Source organism: Crocodylus siamensis, chromosome 2, assembly GCF_052110815.1.
Source record: "Crocodylus siamensis isolate JL-2025a chromosome 2, ASM5211081v1, whole genome shotgun sequence".
Classification (NCBI taxonomy): domain Eukaryota; kingdom Metazoa; phylum Chordata; order Crocodylia; family Crocodylidae; genus Crocodylus; species Crocodylus siamensis.
The window spans coordinates 27,493,726-27,520,610 of record NC_143396.1 but is presented as its reverse complement, the minus strand read 5'-3'; the positions used below and the strand labels follow the sequence as shown (position 1 = coordinate 27,520,610).

Sequence of the window (26,885 nt, the reverse complement as noted above, 5' to 3'; positions counted from 1 at the left end):
TGGGAGGACACACAGGCTCCCGCGGGGGGCCCGTGGGACACGCACACGCCGTGTCCTCTGTGGGGGCGGGCAGCGCGGGGCGAAGGGCAGCGGCATCCCCGCCGGGCGGCGCCTCCGCGCTGGGCCGGGACGTGGGCAGCAGGGCCCTCGGTGCGGCCGCGGCCCCGAGACACGCGGCGGCGGCTGCGTCACGGCGCCGACACGCGGGGAGCCGGCGAGACCCGTCCCCGCGCCTCCCCCCGGCTCCCGCCTCCGCCTCCTCCCCCCGCCGCCGCTCCGCACAGTGCAGCAGCTCCGCCATTTCCGCGCGCTCGGCTGGAGCAGGGCTGGGAGCCCGCGCCGCACCGCACCGCACCGCACCGCACTCGCGGTAAGGACACGGGGCCGGGGTGCAGGGGATGCGGGGCCGGGCGGGCATCCCGGGAGGATGGAGCAGCCTCTTGCCTCCCCCCGCGGGCGGCCGGAGCGGCGCGTGGATCGGTCCGCACCAGGACCCCCCCTCCCCCATGCCATGGTGCCCCCCATGCCATGGCGGCATCCTCAGCTTTCCTGCCCTTCCGGGCAGCGGTGCGGGCGAGCCGCGGGGTGGTGCGGGGCCGCAGCAGGGGCTGTGCTGTGGGGCGGGACGAGCGGGTGACCCGGCCCTGCCCTGGTTCCCCTAGGACCCCCCTCCGAGCCGGGCAGGATGGTGAAGCTGGGGAACAATTTCAACGAGAAGAGCACAAAGCAGCCCCTCCTGGAGGATGGCTTCGACACCATCCCCCTCATCACGCCCCTGGATGTCAATCAGCTGCAGTTCCCGCCTCCCGATAAGGTACGGTCGGCTTCGGTTTCCACCCCGGAGGATCACGCCCAGATCGCGGGCGCGCAACAAAAGACGCTGGAAGAGGCCGCTGGGCGGCCTCGTGAAATAGGGGCTTGGGCAGGAGCTGCTGTTCCCTTGGGGGGGACCCCAGTCGTTCAGGCGGTGGCAATCGGGGAATATTCCAGCAGCGATGCCAACCAGTAGCGGGTTTCTGGCACATCTTTGACGACGGGGTTAAAATCCGCACCGAATGACATCTCCGGACGGTGGGAATGCAGCGCCTTTGTTGCTCTGGGGGTCTGACGTGAGGCTCTGCTAGCTCGTCTCTGATACGCTGTCGCTGCTTTCCTGCCGGGCCCCGTTTTCGGCATAAGCCCACCGTGCAAATTCACCCGGAGTGAAATGAACCCCCCCCCCCAGCCTTCTGGCTGCAAGGACCTCCTCCAAGGTGGATGCTTTGCTCAAGAACCCTGCAGGGTGTGCACAGGCAGAACAGCCACAGGAAGCGTTTCCATAGCCCTTGTGTCCCTTGGGGACCCTGCCCTGATAGCCCCACAAAACTGGCACAGAAAGGGAAGTTGTTGTCAGGCTACCGATTTCTCTTTTAATAGATCCCAGAGTTCCCGAACCAATAAAGTATGCTAGTCCTGAGGCTAGATGGGTTGAAGCACAGATCTGTAGTATTATACCTTATCCCTTAGTTTGGAAAGAGGTGTGTATTTGGTTACTTAGTCTGATGCAGAAAGGTAAATTCAGTAATCTCAGAATACTCTTAATTTCACTTGCAAATAAAGAGTCTGGTAAGCGTTACCCAGTAATACAATAGTGGAACATGTATTGGTATTCTCTCCCTTAAAAGGCCTTTATAGTCTAAGCGGTTTTACCATTTGCTGAAAAATATAAACCCAACATTTAACTGGGAAATGGTCACTAATATTTGTTAGATGATAACATTTCATGCTGATTTTTTTTTCTTTGTGGGCTCAGTTCAGCTCTTAGGTGACTGGCAGATGTTTTTTATTTTGAAAAATCCATGTTTTGTTACTTTAGAAGTGGAATATCTATTTCTTTGTCTAAATACATCCACATGTTCTGGGCAGCAAGAGTACATTTATGTCATCCATTTACCAGGGTGTAACTCTCACCCAGCACGACTTCTGTCTAGTATCTGGTGACTGCTTGGCAGGCATTGACACAGTCAAGCATAGTTGCTGCTTCCAAGTCCTGGGGCCTCTTTTTGTCCACACTTACTCCCATAACTGAAGGCACAATTGGATCCTAAGGCTTTAAAGCAGTAATGGATGACTGAGTTTGTGCCTACCAACTGGTGACTGGATTTCAACAATCAGCAGGATCTGCTGTCCAGATGCTGAACTCGCTAAGTCTACATGGTACATTTTTAAGCTGCCAAAAAGTGCCTTGGGCCAGGGATGCATGTAGTCTGTAGGCAGCAGCTTAACCAAAATGGAGCCTGTGTAGCTAAATCAGTATAAGTTACACTAAGCTGATTGCTGCAAGAAGGTATTCTTTGACTGATTGTCAATTATTACTGGGCAATTCTCCCACTGCAGTCATAAGGAGTGGTTGGAACAAAATAAAGGCAAGTTATGGCCTAAAATAGGACTGGAACATTTGGTTAGTTTATTTGCTTCCCCACTGCCTAATCCTATGTGTTAGTTCCCTTTCCTTTTGGAAGACATTAACCACCAAAGTGCCTTCTATAGATCTTACTGTCTTTTCTTCTAGCTTTTTGGCTGGGCATATAAAATGCTACTTTGCTGGTGGGTCATTGCAGCAGCCTCAAATATTATTTATAACAAGGTAGGCAATATGCAGGATAGCAGTACTAGCATGGAAGGACTGACACACAGGTCAAATTCTGAAGTACTAAGATATTCATGTATAATAAAGAAAAGTATGTACTTCACCTACCCAGGCTTATTATTCACTTACAAAATTCCAGTATATGGCAGTGAGGCATAAAGATAACTTCTGAATAGTAGTGATATAATACCAAAAAATTGATGACTGACAGTTTCTAAATTAAAAGGCTGCATTGATTTAAATATATTTTTGGTTATATTAAATAAAAGAAAGTATTACATAACCTGGCAGATAAAATTGTGTTCACTGTCAGTTGGATATGACTTGAATTGCCTAGGTTATGCAACATGAAGAAAGGAGGGTATGGAATAACCCCCCCCCCCCACAAAAAAAAAAAAAAAAAAAGAAAAAAACCTCCCCAAACTTAATTTATTCCAGGATGTTATTGGGCAGTTTTAATTTAACTAAAGACAGTTTTGCAACCTCTTTTCCTTGGGCATATCTAAGTAGTAGTCTAATGATATTTAGTACATTTAATCATATTGAGCCCAAATATAATCCCTATGTTCCAGACTATTACCAAAAAAGGTTTTAATTTTAATGCCTGGCTACACAATGTCAGAATTCCGACTGGTTTCATATAAGGCAGTATTTAGTTCTAGCAGAAAACCTCAACAGAATGCAAGGGTTTATTCTTTGGAAAATAACAGAAAATCAAACAGATCCTTATGACACTGTAAAAAGCTGAGACTGATTTTGAGTATGATATTATGAAAAGGATACTGAAAAAATGTAAACGATTGCTATTCAAGCTGCCCCATTTCTATGTGAAAATGTTGGTATTCATTACAATACATGAGATTAAGAGAGAGACGATTGAGGCATGCAATCGGTTAGAGGTGTGGGGATGACACAGAATTGTCTGACCAGGGGCAATGGGCTCAATAACAGAGGATAAACTGAAGGTAAGGACAGGGCCTTAGGGATTTCAGGAGAGAGCTCGTTAATAAGGTTTGTGTGAAGTGGACTAAAAGCAAGTATTTTCAGAAAAATTAATCTGGTACCTAAATAATCACAGTATTCAGGACAGTCCTGCAGTTTGTTGGCAGTAATCTGGTAGGTAGAAGGGGCTTTACATTTTTTACAGTCCTAGACCTGTACTCCTGCCAAACAACATTGCTGTTGATATATTGTCATCTACTAGACTTTTTTAACTGACCTCTTAATTAACCATCTGATTTTGTCACTCACTGGTTAGAAAGCTCATTAAGTGAATTCCCCTGAAGCTAATAGAGGTAACCGTGTCTGTTCTTGAAAAATACCAAGGAAGTGGTAACGGGAGTGAGTATCTTCATGTATAAGTCTTAACTAATAGTATATTGAACTAACCAGTTGCATTTCTGGTGTGGCAACAAACATCAAACATTTAAAATAACCTTCCAAAACCATTGCCTTCATCTTGCTCAAAATCACATGTAGCAGAGAGAAAGGAAACACCAATAGGTAAAAATTGGTCTATATCTTCCATGAGGGAATTATATGTAATGGGGAAAAAAATTACTAATTATTTAGTTAGCATTAATATTGTGCTAGATGCAAAAAGAAGTAGAAAAAAGATATAGAAATACTTGAAATTGTCTTTTCATTGCATTGAAAACTTAAATTTTTCCATAAGTAAAAAATGCCTCTATCGACATCTGGGTTAGCCCAGTTTAGGCAAATAAACTGTATGTAGCATGCGGTTTACAAGATAGTAACAGCTTTGTTATTGCTTTTGAAAAGGTTGTGGTCAAAACGAAAACAGAATATGAGCCTGATCGCAAGAAAGGAAAATTCCGTACTCCAAAAATAGCTGAATTCACAATCAGCATAACTGAAGGAGTCTCAGAAAGGTTTAAGGTAAGCATTTGCTATCCGTTCTGGTAATAACTACATTTACCAAAGCATATACAATGCAGTCCAGTCTTCTTTTCTTTGTGTCGTTCCTTGTTGTTGAGTGTGTATCTACCTTGTGTCTTGGTGGATCAGAGAAATATAAGAGAGGTCTTTTCCATCAACGTACTACTTCAAACTTATCCCACAGAAAGGCGATATATGAAAACTGTTATCATCTGGTGGCAGTTGAGTGAGAGTCCTGGTGAAAATGGGTGCACATTCTATTATTCCCTTTGCAGTTAATCTGAGATGGAGACCAACATTGTAATTGCAAAGACTGAACTACTCTTCCCTTTAGACGGGTGGGTGCCTTGATCCACGTTAGCAAGATGGAGTGGTAAAGCTCTGTAATGGACACTCCTATATCTCCTTTGTCTATAAACAGAAAACTTGAGTTTCCAGTCTTTCACTTTGCACAAGCAGTCCATTTACTCAGCATTTTAAAATATACAGCAGGTGATGGCAGTATTTTGGACACAGAAGAAATGCATCTGGAAGATTAAGATTTAGTTTGTAGGAAAGGAGGAGCAGAAATAAAGGAGCACATTATCTTTGCAAAGCTCGTGTTTAACTCATTAAAATAATGAGTTACATGGGTACACCAAATGAGCATACATATCTTTTAAAGTCAACCCTGTGTATAAATTGGCTTCATATTTTTCAGCTTCAAGTTTAGGAAAAAAAACTTTTTCTCTGGATACAAGTGATAATTATATACAAAGACCTGAGATTGCTATTGCCTTTAAGTCCCACAGGAGAATCAGATAATGAAGGAAAAGATCCAAAGGGTTAAATTCATTAAAAACACTAAAATAAGAAGTACACTGAAAAAAATTCTGATGTGGTATTTCTGTTGCATGCACAAGAATACTGTAAGTACAGAAATCCAGACTGTAGGGCAGGTGTTGGCAACATTTTTGGTTAGAGTGCCAAAAACACCCGCAATCTTGACTTGTAAGATGTTGGCGTGCTAGGGGTGGACAGCGAGGGAGATGCAAAGGGCCCAATCCCTGTTGTGGCAGCACTGCTGCAGCCCCTTCCCTGCAGTCTGCTCCAAGGTGCACCTGCCAAACATAATGCCTTCGCATGCCATGCTCTGTCACCTGTGCCAGGGGTTGCCTACCTTTGCTGTAGGGCACCAGATTATGGGTCAGCCCTGAAATTAAGTCAAATGTGATTTTTATGGTTCTTTTGGAAGGAAGAAAAGATAGATTTATTATCAGAATAGTATTAAAGACTTGACATGAAGACTAAAACACAACAACCAGCATGAACAGTGGTAGTGAAGGTGTTTGGGGCCCAAGCCTATTCTTATAATTATAGAGATAGCTCCACTGAAATTAAAGCCAATTATACACTCGTATTTAACAGTGAAATTAGGCAAGGGGCAGAAAGGGATATAATTCAGCATTGCAACATCTAACTTTTAAATAGCTAATAGTGCCCTAATTCCCAGGCAGGTATTTAGGTATTACATGGTGTGGGATAACTTCAGCAGAAGAGACTGGGAGACCTCCATCCCAGAAAGCCACCTAGGTCAGTGATTAGGTTACTCTTTTGGGATGTGAGAGACCTGGGTTCAAATCTTTGCAACAGCTCAGGGAGAGAGCTTCCTAGATAAATGCTCTAACCACTGGGAATAATGGGGATGGATGGATATGTTTTTGCTTTTTCCCAGGTTTTTTTTTGTACATGGCTCTGTTTGGTCAGGGTAGTGGAATGGCTAGTGGATTGGTTCCTGCAAATGTAGGTGGTAGGAGAATGGCTGCTAGGACTTAGGCATGAGGTAAGGCTCTAAGTAATTCAGCAGTATCAGAACTTGAGGATTTTGCACCTATACACCAGCAGACATCTAGTGAGGGGAATTAGATGACACCTGAGCAGAGTTTCTGAAGTCTCAAAGCCTAAATGTTGAATTGAAAGATCTAAGTCATGTATAGTTCCAGTCTTTTGTATCTGTGCTGAGAGAGCTTGAGCAAATAAGGCCTTTCTGAGAGACAAATAGCTTGTCATACTATCATGTAGCCATTTCTAATTTGTATGGCTGAATAGTTTAGAAGCCAGAACATTTTATGTTGCACTTATTTATATACCTTTGGATGGCAGACTTGAAACAAAATGTCTTTTAGATATTACTTTAGGATTATCACTCTGGGATTAATCTCAAACTCCAGGGTTGCTAGGTTGTGCTGCTAGGTAACTACTGCATCAGAGGGAGGTTTCTGTAAGATTTGGTATCTCTGGGGGATTGCAGGATGAATCATGCTACGGCTCTGTGTCTTTGTGTCTAAGGGAAAGGTGCATGTGGAGGTGGCCAATTAGGTAAGCTAGTTTAGTTAATTGAAAGCAATAGTTTCATACAGAACAATCAAGTCCTAAAATGTCCCTTAATTTCCTTACAACAGTTTTAAATTATGCTGCTTGTAACATTTTGAAAGGACTGACTGCCTCTCCAACAGGGATGATTGCCATTTCACCACTCCCAGTAGTAAATATTTCATGAATAATTGATGACATTTCATAAATATGCAGATGAAAAGTAGTGATTGTGTGGGGTTTTCTCCTGGGCCCTTATTAATTGTGAACCATCATGTTAACTGCTGCTGTTGATTCCGAGAGAGCAAAAGGATGTTTGTTTGAAAGTTAAATATTTGCTATAATTATAAAATGCATTATTTAACTGGTGGGATATTGACTTTGGCATGTATGCTTGAAAAAAGCTTCACAAGCTGTTTAAATGACTTTAATATTGTACATTATCTAAAGATATGCTTTCTGCAGACTCAAAAAACAAATGTTGCATTAAAATATAAACAAACAATCATATTTACTGATATTCACGCGTGTATTCTCAGATGTAGTCCTTAAATAAGGACAAAGCAGATTGCATTTTTTGGGATTCAGTAGTGCAGATCATCTAAAGCTGTGTTACTTGAGAAATTATACATTATGACAAACTAAGGAGCATCCAGCATATGCATATGTCATGTAAATGATTTGATGTTTCAGGAGCTGGGTGAATAAGGAATTATAAAAGGTATCCGCTGCGTTCAGTCAACAATACAGCAACAAAGCTGAGATTGTTTATTGAACAGGATTCAAGGATAATTTTGCCCTAAAATTGAATTATCTGTATACAGCCAGATTCTGAGCGCTCAAATCAGATTCTGGTTCAAATGTTGAAAACGGTCAGAATTTCTATACCCTCTAATCCCGCTCTGTTTTTCTACAGATAACTGCACCTATACAATCTTGATTTTTAAATGGTTAATGTTCAGTATGAGAGGTCTGTGGAGCACTTAAATCAATGAAAGGGAAAATAGGGAGTTAGCTCTTCACCTCTAGAAAGCCACTTTAATTGTGTTACATTTAGAGGTATCTCATCTAGTCTCCAGCAAATTGACCACAGTACAAAGCCTGTAGTAATTCAGCCTGGCTGTCTGTCTCTGCTCAGAAGAGACCTGCAATCAGCTGAGAGAGAGAGAGAGGAAGAAGCTGCTGTAAGTTAGAACTGAGGTGTATTGTTGCCAGAGGTGAAACCCTAGTTCCATTGAAGTCAGCGGTAACATACTTATTGGTTTCACTGTGGGGAAGGATTTCATATTAGGTGCCTGATCTTGCATCATTTTCATATGGTGATACACATATGGTCACTTACTCACAAGCACACGTTCAGAAACAGCAAGGTACCGTAGAGCACCAATGTGAGATCATGCTTTTACCTCTGGGGAAAGGAACCTGAATAGGGAAACACTTATGTATTCTGTAAGCAGGTATTTCAGTTTGCCTATAAATTTCAAGTCTTTTTAAATCTTGCGGTATGTTTTATAAGCCACGTGGTGATTCAAAGGCAAATCAGTTCTTAAGAGATTATCCTTTACATCTATGTTCTTGCCACTAGGATTCCTTTTACCAGAGACGCCCAAGGATCGACATGGCCCTTCATCCGATTTGGTATCAAGTGTACTTTAATAGTAACTCCTATGTTTTATTATAAGTTTCCTCTCTGTAATATGACCTGGCAAGTGGTTTCTTCAGACGTTACAACTGTGACCTTCAGTGTTGCCAGCCTCAGATCCTCTGCTGGGTGTGGGGGATGCTAGTTTCTGGAATCCTCGATGTTGGAACAAGAATTCCAAGGTTGCTCCTGTCTCCCCAGGGTGGCAACACAAAACACAGGCTGTCTCTGTGTTTGTCCACTACTTATGTAACTTCTTCACCTCAAATTGTTCAATCCTCAAGTTTCTTTCTCATCTTTTTAGATGAGGTACTCCAATCAGATTCTGTTTTTGGTTTCCTTTCCTTTCAGGGAAACTACTGTACCTGGTTAACCCACCGTACCAATCACAGCACTCATGTTTCCCATAAAGCACTCTGTACAATTCAATTGCTTAGTTCCGGGCAGGCCTAAACTATGGCCAAGAGCCGTAGCATAACTCAGTTTGCCCGCTACATATGTATATGTCTAACTACAGAGCCAAAGCCTGAAGCTGGTTTGCCGTAAGACCATATGGTGCAAGCCATGTAATGACACATAACAAACTGCTGTTTAAATGTCTACAAGGAGCTATGGAAAAGTAGTCACACACTCTGAAAAATAACTTTCCTTTTTACAAATACTGCCATTTGGTACTTTGGGCTTCTGTTTAATCGAATTCTTTTAATAGTTTGGAGAAGTGTATGTAGGGAAATTATATAAATGTTTCCTTATTGATTAATTTAAATATGACAGCAATACACATTGTTGACTGAAGCCTTTTTACCAGGTTCCTATAGCTGAAAAATGACTATAGAGATAAAAATATTTCTGTATTCTTTTTTGTTTGCTTCCTTGCCATATTGGTCAGCACTTTGGTCCCAAGTCAGCAAGTCTCATAGATGTGTGGGATGGTAATCCCATTCCTACTCGGTAGAACACTTACTTAAAGATAGGCATTAGCTTAAATGCATTTGGGCTCACTTAGGGCTGAAACTGGAAACAAATACTCATGTGAGTGGTTCTGTTGCCTTCAGTGAAACTACTCATGTGATTAAAGTTGTAAGTGTTGGAGGGACTGAGGCCTTGATCGTTTCCTCATATTGTATCTTTCCCAGAACAATGAGGGAGAAAATTATTATTTTAAATACACTTGCTCTTGTAAAAAACGCACATATTGGCAGGATCACTGAAGGGCAACTACTCTTTGGCATGTTTTGATAATTATTGGATATGACATTGCCAGTTCCTTTTGAATACGGCTGGTAGTTGGAGCTAGTAGATGTCATTAGCAGCCTCCGTACTTTTTTCCCAGGGTATGCCCTCATCCTGTGGTCACAAGACTCTTCACTCAAGTGGTCACAGGATTTTCCCAGTCTTTGCCCTTGTATCAGAGGTTACAATACTTTCACTTTCAGCTGTGGGAGAGAAATAGGAGGTAGTTCTTTCCCTTCACAGTCAAGCTCCTGCCTTTGGGCCCCTCTACCACAGAGAATCCACCCTCAGACATCTAGAATGCCCTTTCCCAAGACTATGACACCTGTCCACCTTTCCTCAAAGTTCCTTAGCCAAGCCCTTGCAGGCAGGACCAGTTGTTTGCTGACTGTCCACGTGGAAGGTCTCAGTTCCTAGCTAGTTTTCCCCGAGCAGGTATTGCCCTCCTTAGACCTTTTCACCTTTTCTATGGGGTGGGAAGGGGAGTAGAACTCCTAAGCCAAGCCTTGCCTTCTCGCTTGCTGCTCTCATTTGTGAAGGGCAGTCTGTCTATGTTGCAGCTTCTTTTACATACTGTAGTCCAGCCAGTAATTCCAAGGCATCTCCTGTCTTCCTCAGGCATAGAGAGACTCTTGAAATAAAGCCCTCTTTATACAGGGAGTTCAGAGAGGAAGGTCTTAGTGCAAAGTGTGCTGATCACATGGCTAATTTGGTACATCACATTAGAAGTTCCTTATAAAAGAAAATGCCCAGTCAAATACCTGAAGGGTGATAACAGAGAGAATGGAAATAGGCTTTTTTCTGTGACAGTAGGAGATGAAACTAGGAACAATGACCTCAAGCTGTAGGAGGGGACATTTAAATTGGAGATTAGGAAGAATTTTACGACCATGAGGGTTATCAAGCATTGGAACAGGTTACCTAGAGAAGTTGCAAACTCTCCATCCCTTGAAAAAGAGCAAGTTAAACCAACACCTGGGATGATTATTCAGGGATAATCTTGCCCTGAGCATGGGCTGGACTAGATGACTTCACAAGGTCCCTTCCAGTCCTACTTTCCCATGATCCCCTGAGCCAGCAAAAATCACACATATACAATATGATACTTGCTTCAGAGAGTTGTTCTGTTATGTATCATTTGAGCTATTTTGTAAGTCCACTTTAACATGGGTTAAATCTTGTTAATATAGGGTAGAATGCCAGTCTTCTGGTCCCTGCTTCATTAAGGTAGAACCTTCCTCTTTTTCACCTGTACTGTCCCCAGCTGTACTATCATCAGAACTCGAATTGGAAATCACCATGGAACAAGGGGTGATAAGAAGTGGAGGATATGATTTCCTACATGGTTTTCTTCCATCTTCTTTTGAATCAGTGCTTAAGCACTGTGGTAGGAGCCACTGTGTTCTGGCAGGTACACCATGCAGTAGAGAGGTCAAACTGAGATCTTGATCATTTGGTTAGGAGCCCAATACTATGTTTTTCAGGTGTTAACTTACAGTGTTACAGTCATATTTTAGCTAATGCTGTTTTGCCTGCCTGAAGTTCTCCTGTCGAGTAAAATGGATAACAATAGTATTACTTTCCTTGTCTAAACTATTCTGTAGAATGGCTGTATTTCATCATAAAGATGCCTACATTTCAGTGGTGAGGCATAGGTAGAAGTTGTGAACCTCTTTGGATGAAAAGTGCTTTGTGAACATAGTTTCCCACTCTTTTTATAACAACAAGTGTGATAGCATTTTATGAGAAAGTCAGAAGCAAGGCTCCAAAGGGTTTATAGCTTAAATAGGTACTATGCTAATGTCTCACTGGTTTCACTTTGTGTACCATGGTAACATCGTGGACACTTCCAGGAAGATTTAGAGGCCTTGGCAAAGATCTGTGATTTGCAAAAGAACTGGAAGGAGGGTAGGATGGGATTAGACTGATTTATCAGATGGATTTCAGGCAGATTTGGGCTGCGTGAAAGGAGCAGAGATTGGTGGCACATAAGCAGTAAACCATGTGGCTTCAGTGGAATGGTGGGACAAGGGCAAAGTGAAAGGAGATGAGAGCAGAGAGGAAAGAGTTAAAGTATGCATGGTCTTTGAACAGAGTCTTTTAGATACAGAGCTTGCCTTTCGTTCAGAAAGGCAGGGAAACCAGTGAGGGTTTAAAGGGGAATTGCATGTTGGAGCAATGGCTGATTTTTTTGCAGTAGCTTTGGGGGTTGATTGAGGGTAAGCAAGGGAAACATCAGCAAAGTGAGAGAAAAGGTTGTAGTAGTCAAAGTGAGAGGTGAACACATGTTAAACTATGTGGTTCTGCAGCTGCAGCCAAGGGCATGCCTTGAATGGGAAGATTTTGTAGCACTGCTCCTGTTTCAGCGCTTAGAAGTTTTTGATTCTGGCCTTATCATTAGCTGCTTTCTATACGAGTGCAATTGTCAGTTCCTCTGAGTTTCATTTGTTCAGTTAAATGGAGACTGGAGATAGGTTCTGGCTGTGGTATACACGGTTCATTCGTTAGTCATCTCTCTCTTCGATAACTGTAATGGCTTCTGGCTAGACATTCTGCTGGTTCTGCTCTTCACTTACAATCTATTCAGAAATCTGCCACATGCTTAATATATTCTCATCTCTCCGGTTTGAGCAGTTATGCTGCAATTCTCTGTAAAACTGAGTTGAAAAGGGCTCCCTCATGTTACTCAAACTAAAAATGTTGAATGACTGAACTGCTATGGGCTTTTATAAAATGATTTTGAATGAAGTAAACACTCCTTTGGAATAGGAGGCATCAGACCCTCCCCGAGAGAGTTCTTGGATGCATACTCCATAGCACACAAGTGCCTCCCATTCCCACTGTGGCACTTGGCCGAGTGACTGCCTGAGAGAGAAGCAATGCCAGGTTCCCTTGTGGGAAGAGAAGAGCTGAGCCTGTTCCAGAATTGTCACCTTCTTGCACCTTGAACAGATGATATGGGGAGATTGCTTCTGGGGCCTCTATGGCTAGATGAAAAGACCCTCTCCACGGGGGGGGGAAGGGATGAAAAGTTCCTGAGGGAAGAGAGCTATTAAAATTGCAGCTTCTTTAGGGATTGATAGATCGTGGAGCAGCTTGCTTCTTTCTAGCTATCTTCATTTCTGAAATCGTAACGGGAAGATTGTTGTTCCTGATAGGACAAGTTAGTTGGGGAGTGGGCAATCACTTGATCAGGATGTGGTTATGGAGTGGTGGGATTTGCTCAACGAATGGGGCTTGGTAGAGGAAGGGGAAATGGATTTCCTACCTCAGGGATCGTTTCAGAAATTCAAAGGAGAACCTAGAAGTTGTGGTGGGGGTGCTGAAAGGTAGATTATTATGTAAACTGGGGAAACTTTGGAAGAAAGAAAGGAAGGTAAGTCAGACTGTAAGAAAAGAGGAGTGAGTTAGGTGTATGTGGAGAGCAGACTGGCATCTAAATGCGTTATTCTTTCTTCTCCCATGCTCACCTCATGGATATGAGTAACTCCTGTTTGCTGCTAAGGGGGTTACTTGTATTCTGGTGAGTAGGTGGAGAGTAAGGCACCTACTTTGGTAGGAAGGAGCCATGAGTTTTCTGAATAGGGTTTGGGAAGTGTAATGTTGTTGTAAATGAGAATTCACATTTTGTTACCATTATAGTAGATCAGTAATGTTCAACCTTTTAGCCCTGTGAGCTGGAGGAATAGCAGGGTCAGCACACGGGGTTGAGTCCTGTGTGCCCAGAGCAGGCCCCGCACTACCCTGATCAAGCCTGGTGACCCTGGCCGGGAGCTCATGCTGTCCTGGTTTGTTCCCCACATGTCAGGATCTGGCCCTATACCATGTGAACTCTGTGCGCCCGACCTAGCATGCAGGGACATGGCCTCTGAGCTCTCCACAGGTCTGGAAATATGGCAACTGGGGTGCAGCAGTTAACACTGCTGCTGGTTCTATGCTGCTAACTTTTCAGACCCATGAAGAGCCTGGCAGGCCAGATGACATGGCTCTGTGGGCCAGATCTGGCCTGTGGGATCAATGTTGAGCATCCCTGGAGTAGGTAATACATAATGAAAGTGAGAGAAGTACCTGAGAACTGAGGATCAAAAGACCTGGGATTTGTTCCCATTGTTTACCGCATGACTGTGAGAAAGTTGCTGTAGATGTGATTTGCAGAAGCACCAGGTAGCCACTACTTCCGGTGAGGTCAGTGAGACACACAGGTAATCCACACTTCTAAAAATCAGCCCCGAGGGCCTGATTCTGCCAGCTGTTGAGCACTAGTTGAATGACTAGTCTGTTGTGTAGGGTTGGTTGTTTGTCCTGATATTTCTAGGTGGGTCTTAACCTCTGAAGGAAAGAAACCATGAAACATGGAGAGGGGCCATACGCTGTCATGATACAAGGAGACACACAATGATCTCTGTCTGTTTTAGTGCTCACCTCAGCAAACCCATTATAAACTTGGAGAAAGACTAATACTTGAAAACTAATGTCAGGTTTTTAGTGTGCAACTTTTTCGATGAAGGCCCTTGCAAGTTAAAGATGCTGCTGTGAACTAGATTCTTTCCTCCATGTAAATATTAAGCTAATAGTAACAGCCTTTGTCCTAATACATTCTGATCCACAATTATGATCTCCTCTCCCTGTCCCTCTTTTGTGTGCTATTTTAAAGAAAGCTTTGTTTAAACAATGGTCAGAAATTCTTGTAAGACTGTACTGGCTTCTGCTACACACCTCACTGCTCAACCATTGAGTCTACATTAAGGTAGTTGGCATAGATCATTTACCACTGTAACTAAGCTAACTTTCCTAATGTAGAGAAGTCCCCAGAATTTGAACCTGTGTTCCTTAAATGTCACAAAAAGGCCCACTGCCATGATTAAATCTTGCAGTATGGTCTTACCAGCCCCAGTTAGCTCTTATCGGAGTCCTCGGGTTCTTCTTGCTGTAAATACAGAATCTTTGAATCCTTTCTTGCTTTCCAAATCTCAAAACATCATTTGCATTGTTGACCGTAATTCAATGGAATTCCATTCCCCAGTGAATCTGTACAGCTACTTACCTGGCTTTTTTTAAAATCCAGATCAAACTGAAAGTTGCCTGTCTGTTTTAATTACTTAGTGACATAATTTTGTTTGGCTCTGTTTACTATCGTTTCTCTTACTGTAACACATGCTTTCCCTTCTAATTGGTCAGAAAAAGACTTTAAAGAGCATCCCATCATCTGTAGGTCAGTTTAGAATTTCAGTTAATTATAACAAAAGACACCTGGAAGACAAGTTTCCTGGACAACAGTAACCTCACTCAGACCACATCTCCCTCAGACAGAGGCTTTTCAGGGCAACCATCCTGGGTTTTCTAAAGCCAAGTGAACACTAACTTCAGAGTCAGCGTTCCCTCTCCATCCCCAGATGCTGTCCAGGCTCCATCAGGTGAGAGCTCGGTTCTAGGGTACTTAGCAAAACATTGCAACTCTCAGGAGGATGGTTAAGGAAACAGCATTTAAGGCTTTGTTTCAGCACCCAGTCAGGTAAATTGGTATCTTTCCATCTACTTAAGTGAGCATTAGTTCAGGCTATAACAGGGAGCTGGAGGGCAGCAGGAGCTGTGCTACAAGGTCCTAAGGGAGTCTTCCCCCCTCACCAGTATCTTATTTAAATAGAGAGTCAGATAATTTGCTGTCATCCAAACTCCTGTCTGGCCTAGCACATACACTTAATCATTAGTGTCTGATGCATGTTTGACTGAGATGTTGTGTTATCCAAGTCGTGACAGTACTGCTGCCCCAGACCAATTTATGGTGTGTCCCTGTAGCTGCCTGCACACACTGAACAGGAAAGCAACAGAACAGGTTGCATTTAGAAAAGCCCTACAGATACTGGACACTAACCCAGTCTATTTTTGGCTTCTATCAGAATGAATGGGAGCAGCAGAGACACTAGTGCACTTCTGGACACACTGCCCCCATTAGAGGATGATGCGAGGTGGTGCCAGACTTGAGTGAAGCAGCACTGCACTTCTGTTTTATGTTATCCCTCAAAATGGATGTAAGGTGCCTACCTTAGTGGTAGCCCTAGTGTGGTGAAAGACATGTGCCAATAAGCTCACTCAAGACAATGAGCCCTACTACACTAAGGTGGCTATACAACTGCTGTTTCAGAGTGCAGTGCTTGTAGAATGGACATGTTGTGCCCTGTCGTGATCCTTGATGGGGTAAACATGACTGTTCTCATAGTTAATGAGTTATTTATCGTTGTTTGCTTTACTGCAAAGCACTTCAGTGGGTTAAGTACAACAACAACAACAAGAGTAGTTTGTGTATTATTAACAAAAATGTTGACTTATTTTCTTTTACAGGTAACAGTCCTGGTCCTTTTTGCCCTTGCCTTCCTAACATGTGTTGTATTTCTGGTAGTCTACAAGGTTTACAAGTATGATCATACCTGTCCAGAAGGATTTGTCTTCAAGGTAAAAAAAGCTACATATATTCTTCATATAAAAATAGAAGAGCATGTGAAAGTGTCTGCTGCATTTTGCTTATTCTTGATTAAGGCATGATGATTTGCATAACAGTTTATAGTTATATTCATAGGTTAATGCTTTTTTTCTGTAATTGTTTCTGCCTAATTTGTAAATGAGGCAGTGAGTATTACACAATTTTCGTGATATTTTTATATCCTTTTTGCTGGTGCCTCAGGAATTAAGAGACTAATATCATTCTTAATGGCAGTGCCCTTTACAACAGTGAATCTTTACCTACAGCTGTTTGAAAGAAGCCCTTTTTTATTGGGTGAGACATTTCCATGTCACATATTTCCTCAAATTTATAGGCCGTAGGAAAGAACAAAGTTATAAATATAAAGACTAGAATAAAGCATCTGGACTTCCATATATCTCTATCATAAAGCCAAAAAAGTTTTGATTCTATTGTGAGCTCTGGAGGGTCAAATATATATTGCCTGTGTAGAAGGAACCTTTTGTGCTGAGGTGAAACTTGTTGCCACAGTTTTATATAATTTCTTTTATAGGAACTGCTCCCCCACATAAGTAAATAAAGGGAACAATGTATGCTTGTGGGAAAATACATCTTTGCTAATGAATCTAATTGCATATGGGGTACTAAGGAGTTGGTTGGTAGCATGGAGATAATTGAATGTGAACTGAGTAGGAATAAGATGAGGAGACTGGGACTGGAATTGGATCATTCTTACAAGGACATCATATGGCTCCTGGCACAAAAATGTCACCAATGGGTAGTATGAAGTCTTTTAGTTCTGAATTGAGCAGGGTTGAGTGTGAACAGTTATATTAGGATGAGACCGCTGAGGAATTCCCAGGAAGTGGTGCTGGTAACATGATAGTAGTCCACGATCTTCCCCTAAGGATCATATTTTTCTAGGTGTTTAGGTTTCTTAAGGTCTCAGTGTGATTTTCATCATATTTTACACAGGAGTTTGGTACCTTAGGTATTTTTGAAAATACCATTTGAGTTCCTAAACGTTGTATTAGACACCAAATACTCCTGTTTTGCCTTGGGTTATTACTGTACTAGTGATTTTGTACTGAAATAATTCTTTATCCTCCATTTGAGCAATTTGAGTGTTTTCACCTCCTTTCCCTACTTCTAATCTTCCATCACCATTTTGTCATTTCAGCTCTTTTATATCACCAAAGCCACACCTTGCTGTTTGCCTTCTCTACTGAAACCTAGCCCAGGCTGCGGCTTGATTTGATTATTCTCATATTCTCTTTGCTGGCCTCTCACCTCTTCTTCAATGACTGTCTGGGGCAGTGGTTCTTCAACTTTTCTGGACTCTTAACTTCTGTAAATTGAGCAGCACCTCATTTAAAAAATAAATGTATTACAGTGCTCCTCTCTTTGCAGAGGGGATGGCTAGTGAAGGCAGGGCCCCAGACAGGCTTGTAAGAATCTGAACCTGCCCTTATTTCCTTGGGGTGCCCTGGCATCCTGGTTGAGACTTACTAATCTGGGAACTGTTCCCAAAATGCTATCTCTAAATTGTCTTCCTCACCCTTTGCTCTGACCTTCTTGCCTCTCTGTCCCACTTTGACTTACTAAACTCAATATCCTCGTCCTTCATGTTCAGGATCATCCTATATGAACTCAGCACCATCTTCAGGATGAGACCAACCTCCTTTCCACTGCTTCCTAGTCCTGGTGTTCTGCTGCTTGCTACTAGTGTTTGAAACACCCTCTCACTTTACCAGAAAGCCACCTTTCTTACTTCAGTTCCTACTTTAAAATAACTTGCTCTTAAGGCATTTGCTTGGAATTCAGGAGATCTAGATTCAATTTTTGGTCAGCCCACTGGCTTCTTGCATGATTTTGGGCAAGTGACTTAGTTTCTCTATTGCCATTTGTAAAATGGAGATGAAAATGGCCATGTGTATTAGACTGTCAGCTCTTTAGAGCAGAGACTGTGCTAGACTTAGCATGATGGAATCCCGATCTCACCTGGCATTTTAAGAACTACTGTTTTCTATTAAAATCTGTTTCTTCCATGAGTACTTCATATCATGTCCTCCTGATCAGTAGTAGTCTCTCCTACAGCTTTCCTTTATTTTAGTTGTTCTACATCCTCTATAGTTTTTGCTTCCTTTTTAGCTCAGATTTTTGACTGTTAAGAGAAGGGAAAATGTTCTTCCCTGTAATACAGCTTCTTTCAGGATGTCATTTCATTGGATTCTTACTCTTGAACTCAATGGCTCTCAAAGATGCTCTTTAAGGCACAGATCACGTACAGGCTTGTATTGTTGCTTACTATACTCATAATGTGGAGGAGAGAGCTTGTGGAGGCAATTTCTTGGGGAAAAAAAGATAAAGAATGTATAAAGGTTTATGTTTTGTATGATTTTAGAGTTACTCAGAAGAACCAACTCTGCAAGTCACATGGCCTAAAACTGATATGATGCCAGTATACAAGTCTGCCTTTGCCAGTGCTCATGTCTTCTTTTAGCAGGCTCTGGTGACATGGCAAGGTTGGCACAAAAGCCCATTCTGAGACCGGGGAAAAATCTGTGCCAATGACAGTTGCTTTGCAATGACTTGCAATGATTACACAGCTGTTTGGGCACGCACTGTTCTAATACTGCCTGCATCAACGTGCTCTCACCCTGATGTCCCCCAGCCAAGGATGCTGATGTACTCTGATTGCAAAGGGCACCGTATCTCGCATCAGCAGTTCCAGTGCCACAGGGAGTCTGTAAAGGCCATGCTGTCTTTACTCTACTCCAATGCCCTTAGACATGGAGCAACTTCAAAGCAGTTTGTTTTCAGGCCTTGTTGAATTAATGCCTGAGTATTATGGGTAGTTCAACCATGGTGCCACACATTCCAAAGATTCCATTGCCCTTGGCCTTTACATTTTTCTGTGCATCAAAAGCAATGCTGTTGTTATCTCCAAAAGCAATCATACAGCTCCTTAAACCACAAGGTGCCAACTGCACCTTAGTGCCAAAGAATTTGTCTTCTGTTAAACCTAGAGAAAATGCATCAGAATAACCCATGATGTCAACTAAAGATCAGCAGTCTTACCCAATACATCTAGAGTAATAGGCACAGCAAAGTTACTAGAGCAGAACTGAATGACACTGCTCCACAGGGAACCAGTGAGGGCATCAGTGCATTCCATGCCAAGGGAACTGTAACAGCTGTCTTGATGCAGCCAGGGCTAGGCAGAGCTGGAAACCAGGGCTGTCACAGGCATCAATGGTGAAATCTGTGACTCCTTCCAAAACAAGGCTGTGAAAGAAATGGATGTTCAGCAATTTATTGCGATGCATAGATCACCTGCATTACTCCTTCTGCTATTTTTATATATCACCTGGGCACTAGGAAAGGGTTACTGTCCTGAATTAAGTCCAAGATCTCAGGGCAGGAAGCCCTAATAACACAGTTACAACAGGGAGCTCTGGCCATGGAGAGTAGGGATTGTTTTAAAAAGGGCTGCTCAACCTCTAGCCTCTAGGTGAAATGCAGCCCACAAAGCCATGGTATTCAGCCCACAAGATTCCCCATGGGTTGAAAAATTTGGTGGCAGGAGAGCAGTGGCAGTTAATATGACCATCCTGCCCCAAGGCCAAACCCCAAGTCCTGCACAGCAGGTTGGGGCCAGGCCACACCCCATCCCCCCATGGCTGAATCAGGGCTGAGCTATGTTCCCTTCCCCCTCAGGGCCAGGTTGGGGTTGGACTGGTCCTCTTCCATCTCTCCACACAGCTGGATGGGGCCCCACTGTGACCACTTGGGGTGCTGGATCAGGCGTATTGGCTGAATCCAGCCTGTGGACAGACTGGACACTGCCCATCCAGCCCATGGGCCAAAAAGGTCAAGCACTACTGTTTTAAAGGACACTAGGCTGGCCAGTTCCTGAGGTTGGCCTATGATTCCTCAAAGGGCCAAGCCCCTTCTATTGCTAGAGGATTTTTTGATTTTTACTAGAAACACAAGGGCAGGAATCTACCCAAGAGGGAATGCCAATGTGCAAGCCTTGGCTCTTGTATTAGATGCCATGCCTCTTCCTGTGTTAAAAAGGAAGAAAGAAATAAGGGATACTAGCCCTTTCGTGCTGCTGTCTTTTGGCTATGATAAATACGGTGAAGCAGATCCTGCTGTATTTTTTGTACTGACAATGCCTGGGCTTGAGTCCAGTGCTGGTAATTATGTTCTATTTGTTTTAGTCCTCCTGCAGATTTAATTAGATCAATGGATCATGCTCCTTCTCCTACCTTTAACCAGGGTGAAATAATCTGTATCACAGCTTAAATTTAAAGACCAACTTTCATCTCAGGAGGCCCTAAACACTTTATGAATGCTACACCTATGAACTGAAGTATCATACTAACTTATTATGAGTTTAAGTGCAAGAAAGTTACAGTGATACAGTTAAAGTTCTAATACCAGGACCTTATACACTACAGAATATTATATCCATGGAGGAGGGCAATGTGGACAAATCAGGCACCTAACATGGAGAACTTTAGCCTAAGCAGAATTGGGCAAAGTTGTAAGTAATGGGCCTACAATGGGAAGCTTTAGGCAGCCTACCAGCAATGAAAGAATTAGGCAACCTACCTATAATGAAAGCAAAGTTGCCATAAATGCAAACTACCAAACAAGTCTCACTCTGATAGAAAAGCATTGCTTAGTCACTTTCCTGCTTCAAAGCTCATATTAACTGGTCCAGTGTCGCGGATCAAGCATGGACAATATTTCCAAAAGGTGCAGTTGCTCTGCTGAACAAATACTAAAATGCACTGTCCCAGAATTGCCCTTTGTGTTCCTCACATAGCAGCTAGCTCCTTGCAATCGCCAGGTCCCTCACAGTGGCCTGTAGCTTCAGTGGGTATTCTACATCAGCCCAAGACTCCAGTCACTGATCCCGGAGCATTGGAATTGGTGACTTTATAATAGAGCAAAATTTCACCAACGATATCAGCCACAGGTCTGGTGATGATAAAGAATAGGAAACAAATAGATCAAGCCTTGCTGGGGTGAGTGAGCCAGTGTCCCCAGTTCAAGCTCTAACACTAATCCAAGCTTCTGTCCAATTAAGAGATGGGTAGGTCAAAATTTGCAAATTACAGACTCAGATGTGCTCTTCAAATTATTAGGGGTTTCAAAAAGGTGTTGGTTTAAATTTCTGTGGCAGTGAGTTTTCATGCATTAGATCAACCATAATATGCCATTTTGTCTGCCCCTTTTGATTATAACCTCATGATTTTGGCTGCTTAATCCATACCCTATCCTTTGAGAAACTAGGTGCATCTGGGGGGAAGGGCATATGTTTCTGTGGAGAGGGCCATGGAACAGGTGAGTGTTTCTGTCTGATACTTCTCCACCACAGCACTGTAGGTAGGACACCAGAGTAGTTCTGAATTCTAAATGCTCTGGATCTCACAGCACATTGCTTTGTTTGAACAGTTATACTATTCATTAAACAGTGACATTTAAATAAGGGACAAGCACAAAAGCAAACCCATGCTTAAGGTGGTATGTGTTCATAGAAGAGTGAAGTTCCTATGGCACTCAGGACTTTCTGCCATTGAACTCAATTTTTATTTGTGGCATTCTCTGAGAAAATTAGTGATCTGCATTTAAGGAAATGAGTGTGCTTGTGCATTTAAGGAAAATTTCTGTTCTTTTGCTATGACAAGGAAGACCTACCAGCATACTGGTCCTTTTAAATACGTTTTAGTTAGGATAGGGATAATCAGGTTTATTCTTTCCTCAGACTGATCTGACTACCATAAGAATTAAGTTTTAAAACATGTCTAGTCTCTTAATCCTATTTTCCTTCAGTTCTAGAGCACATTAGGCTACAAGTTACATACTCTCTGTTTTATCCTTGAATTGCTTCCTTAAAGGAGCTGAAAGCTGGCCAAGAAGTGATGCAAGCATGGACAGGCCCCACTTTCACATGTCCACTGAGATTTTTCATGAATACATGACTAAAAGTTAGGGTTCTTAAATCAGGTTGCTTGCTTAGGTATCTAAGAGACTTGGTTTTCAAAATCTGAGCTTGGAGCAATTCTCAATTTTTTAGTGCTTTTGTAAAATTAGGCCACTCATTTGTGTGTCTAAAATGAGATTTAGCAGCCTAGTTCTGAAAATCTTGGGATAAATTTTGTGCATAGATATTTGTGTGCAAGATGAACCTCCACAGTATTGTCACTGTGGTATTTGGCTTGCTACACTATAAAAATGTCTCCATACCTGTGCACAACATTTATATTACTTTTTATCCAACGCAGACTGAAACTAGTCTGTTAATGTACCTAGAGTTAATCAAACTATGGAAAAAAGGTATTTGTAATTGTAATTCGCACAGCTGGAAGTAGCTACCCATTGCACTGAAAATGCAACTAACGTCCTGAAGGTAGAGATTTAACATCCTTAAGAAATCACCTTGTCAGAGTAAAAAAGACTAAAATTGGGACAGCTTGATATTGCCTATTTTTATCTAGTGTCCTAGATAATAATTGTACTAGATGGAAGTCTGCTAGAATATAGTTGTCCTGGAACTCGGGCAAACTCTTTTCATGAACTTGTCTTGGTGTAGAGCACTTTACTGAATTGTTGTGACACCACCATAGTTAATGTGTATTGCTTTCAGATTCACACGAGTAAATCATGGAGACTAAAGAAATTACTTTTTATCTTTTTCACTTATTTTTAGTGATTTTTTTGGGGGCAGTATCTGTCATCTAAACGGTGAATTTTTTTTCAGAATAATCAGTGCATTCCAGCTGGGTTGGAGAACTACTATTCTGAACAAGATTCCAGCACTCGAGGGAAATTTTACACGGTCATAAACCACTACAATCTGGCCAAACAAACCATCACACGCTCAGTGTCTCCATGGATGACAGTACTATCAGAAGAAAAACTGTCTGAACAGGAGACCGAAGCTGCTGAGAAATCAGCTTAGTGTGATAAGCAAACTGCTAATAACATGTCATTTGAAAGTAACTAAGGGACTTTAAGGAACTTTTCATTAGATATAATTATGGATAATTTAGAGGTTACTCATGTTTATGGTGCAATTGCTTCTGTTTGCTGATACTGCTTTGCAAAAAAAAAAACAAAAAAAAAAACTTGCTGCAGAACATTCATGGGCATAAAACAAGGTGCATATCAGCATCGCTTTAGAGCTTTGACACCATTTTCAATGTTTAGAAATCCAACTTTAGATATGTTCTTGCAATTTATTGGATGCCGACAGAATTCTCCACTGGATTTTCAGGGGTTTGGATGCTAGATAAATTGTATGTTTTATTGTCTGAACTGATACTTCATGTTTTTTAATCAGTCACCCATTTTGCAAACTGAAACACCATATCCATAACTAGAGTGATCTCTTGTTTAGCTAAGAGCTGTTTTAAAAATGTGTTTCCAGTTCAGATTAGGATGATATCAAGGGCATGTTGTAGCGACTGTTATGGAGAGAGGAAAGAAAAATGGTCAGGTAGCATTTTTCTCATATTTTTTTCCACTGTTGTTGATTTGTAAGTGATAATGATGTTTTTTGCAACAAGGCATGCTCAATGTTTTATTATTGCTGTCAACAGATCTTCACTGCATTTCCACTGTGGCTTTAGCATCTTGGTAAGGATATGCACTGAAACACAAATTACATGGATATTATTGGAGACAGATGTTTTTAGTAATAAATATATTCAGGATTGTGATTAAAATAACCCCCATAAACTTGTGGAGTAGAGGCTGCTCCAATGAGAAATCACATCCTTTGATCATACTTAAAAGGCTGAAAGCCCTTTCACTGTAGATAAAGTCCACTATGTAATTGGTCTAACATAACAGAGGAAGGGAGTAACATGTCTAAATTGTTTCCATTTTATATGACATTAACATTCCCTTTTTATACATTACAAAAATCTTTGAGTTAATTAAATGAGTCGTAATTTACTACTTTTTAAACACAGGGCATCACAAGTGAAATTGTAGCATATTAGGTAACACTACTTGCTGTTTTAAAGCTACATGTCAAAACTGAGTGGAAAAGTATAATTGTTTATGTATATGGCTTGGGAGGAAAAAGATGTAGATGAACATAGTATTGTGAATTGCACGTTCAAATTTCATTGTATTTACAAAATCCTTGACTATTCGTTGTATGAAACCATGTTTTCATTTTTATTATAAATCTTAAATATATATTACAAAAACATGATTAATTTGCCAGTTAGACAAGATAAATGTGTTAAGCATTTAGGTATGCAAGTCACTTTTTCCTTTCATGTTACTTGAATGTGATATTTCTAGTGGACATGTCAAAAGTTTCATTATTTTTATAGATGCTATATAAAAATGAAGGGAGAAACACCAATATTAGGCTTGAAGCAGAACAAACATGGTCAGCTCCACTTATGGGTTACAGTTTTTCTTTTATCACTAGCATTTTAGTATCATGAACTTTTCAACTGATAAAGTACAAAATTACCATTACTCAATTCTATAGGTTTGATACAAACACAAGTGTGCATTATACAGTTATGTACTGTAAAAGGCTTTTTAGTACTTCATCATGTTATATGGAATGCATAAAAAGCAATAAATTGTGTGCCAAAATTTTTCTTTGCATTTGAAAAAGTTCAAATCCATCTGAACATATTAAGACATGCCATGTTTGTATTTTCTAGTAGACCTGTACTTTATTGAATGTAAATTAAGCCACATGTAACTTTTGACATTTTCACTCTGTGCAAAATAAAGAATAAGGATGATACCACTTGTTGCGTACATTATGTTGACACTTGCATTTCACAAGAGATATACAGCAAAATGAATGTTTTAAAACCAGTGCTGAGAGAAGTGAATTCCAGTTTTACAAGGTGATAAGCTTTGTTGCCCATGCTTATTCTTCGTAGAAGTTATTTCCCCCCGCCCGCTCCCCTGTCCATTCTCCCTGCCCCTCCCACCCTAGAACAGTAAAAACATCTTTGCTGTGCAGCCAAGACTTAGTAATTCCACCATAAAAGCAAGCATCCGAAAAAGTGGAAAGAAATATGTTTTGTGGAGGTGTCTGGAAACAAGCTTATTTGGTGACTGATCTGCTTTCCCTGAAGTTGAAAGTTTTTTCACTGACATTAACAAGAAGGTTTAGGTTCCTGTTTATAGCTATTCCTGAAGTTTTTAAACAGGTTTTTCACAACATTTCCTTCTTTGGAAAGTTTGGTTTTTATGTGACCTATTCTTTGGCACTCTGACAATCTCACTACATCTGTTCCATCACAAAATACTGTATATGCAATGCTTCCCAAATTTCATGGAACCTATAAGCAAAGCTTTATTTTTTTTATTTTGACTGACTTGATTTTTTTTATCCACAAAAACTAGTAATCTGACCACACTAATTCTGTAGAATTAGGACTGGTAGTCATACTTACAGAACAGTACTACACTTAACACTGAAGTGATGTGATTAAACAGAAGCCTGAGATGATGGAAAAGCATAAGGCTTTGTTGCAGAACTTTTCTTTGTTGTGCATCCTGCCCACGTTGTGAACTTACCAGCAGTCATCTAAAGAAAAGAGTTTTACAGACAACAGTTTCTTAACACTGTATAATTTACATCTTACTGAAAATTTCTTGCTGCTTAAAAAGCTACAGCCTAGTTTTCACTTGCTAGCAGATTAATGGATTTCTCTTTGCAAGACTACATTTATTTTGTGAAGCTGTTGAAGGAACTTAAATGATGTAGGTACACTCTGCATTAAGTGGATATATGCTTGGATACACACTTTCTGTCCACACTCCCCATTTATTTCTTTGCTGGAAGGTATTTCAGCCACACCAGTTCTAAAACTGCATAACAAAACAGTATGTCTCACTTTGAGAGGAAAAAACAAGTCTAAAGCAAAACACATATGCCATGTTTTGTTTTTAATTAATTGTCATACCAGTCCAGAAAAAGTAAGGAAAATGAACACATCACAAGGAAGAAAAGGATCCATACTCGAAATCCAGCATTGTTTTTGATTGCCTGTTGGAAGATATAATTTCAATTATCATTCCCAATAAAAATATGAAATTTCTGTAATATGACTCTGGATTTAATGGAATTGTTGGCAATCTGGATTCAGTGGCAACACTCAATATTGACCTAAGCTGAATAAGAATCAAGCCCTAAATTCACCCCATTGACTCAAATTTCTTTGAAATCTGGAAAACAGACCCTGTAAAAAAAAGTAAAAACCAAGCTCATCAATAGCATTTACTTTATGAGAGAAGAGAAACATGATGCAAAATAAGATAGTTCTGAAACAACTGTTTGGAGAGAACTGAAAAAATCAGGTATAAACGTTAAGATGCCAAAATCAATATTTTAAAGAATAAATCATTTCTCTAAATAGTCCTATTAGGCTTGAGGATTAAATAACGACTGTTTCTTCTTCTAAATGATTTAATAATGTTAGTAAGTACTTCAATGTAAAAAATTACCCAGTCCCAGTTTAAAATAGCAAATATCTGTTCCAGATATTTCTTTCAGACTAATACTAAGTCGGAAACGAAATGATAGGGTAGGTAGTTTCCTCTTTTGGTTTTAAGACATTGCCAGTAACCTAGCGTTAATATTAAGCGTGCAAATCTTGAATGTATCAGCT

General features: G+C 41.2%; 2 protein-coding genes across 3 annotated transcripts in view; one reads left to right on the top strand and one right to left on the bottom strand.

The window, feature by feature from the left end:
* The first annotated feature begins 70 nt into the window (after positions 1 to 70).
* Positions 71 to 25,006, top strand: NSG1 (neuronal vesicle trafficking associated 1). Its single transcript, XM_090035581.1, has 5 exons — positions 71 to 370; positions 663 to 814; positions 4,412 to 4,528; positions 16,095 to 16,205; positions 22,988 to 25,006. The coding sequence occupies exons 2-5, from the start codon at positions 686 to 688 to the stop codon at positions 23,186 to 23,188; spliced, it is 558 nt and encodes a 185-aa protein (XP_089891707.1). The 5' UTR covers positions 71 to 370; positions 663 to 685; the 3' UTR covers positions 23,189 to 25,006.
* A 1,140-nt stretch (positions 25,007 to 26,146) lies between these two features.
* STX18 (syntaxin 18) overlaps positions 26,147 to 26,885 on the bottom strand; it is a 118,926-nt gene continuing 118,187 nt past the window's right edge. For both annotated transcript variants that reach the window (XM_090035579.1, XM_090035580.1), the window contains exon 11: positions 26,147 to 26,263. In XM_090035579.1, the coding sequence (XP_089891705.1) occupies positions 26,168 to 26,263 (96 nt within the window). In that variant the 3' untranslated portion in view covers positions 26,147 to 26,167. The remainder of the gene's footprint in view (positions 26,264 to 26,885) is intronic.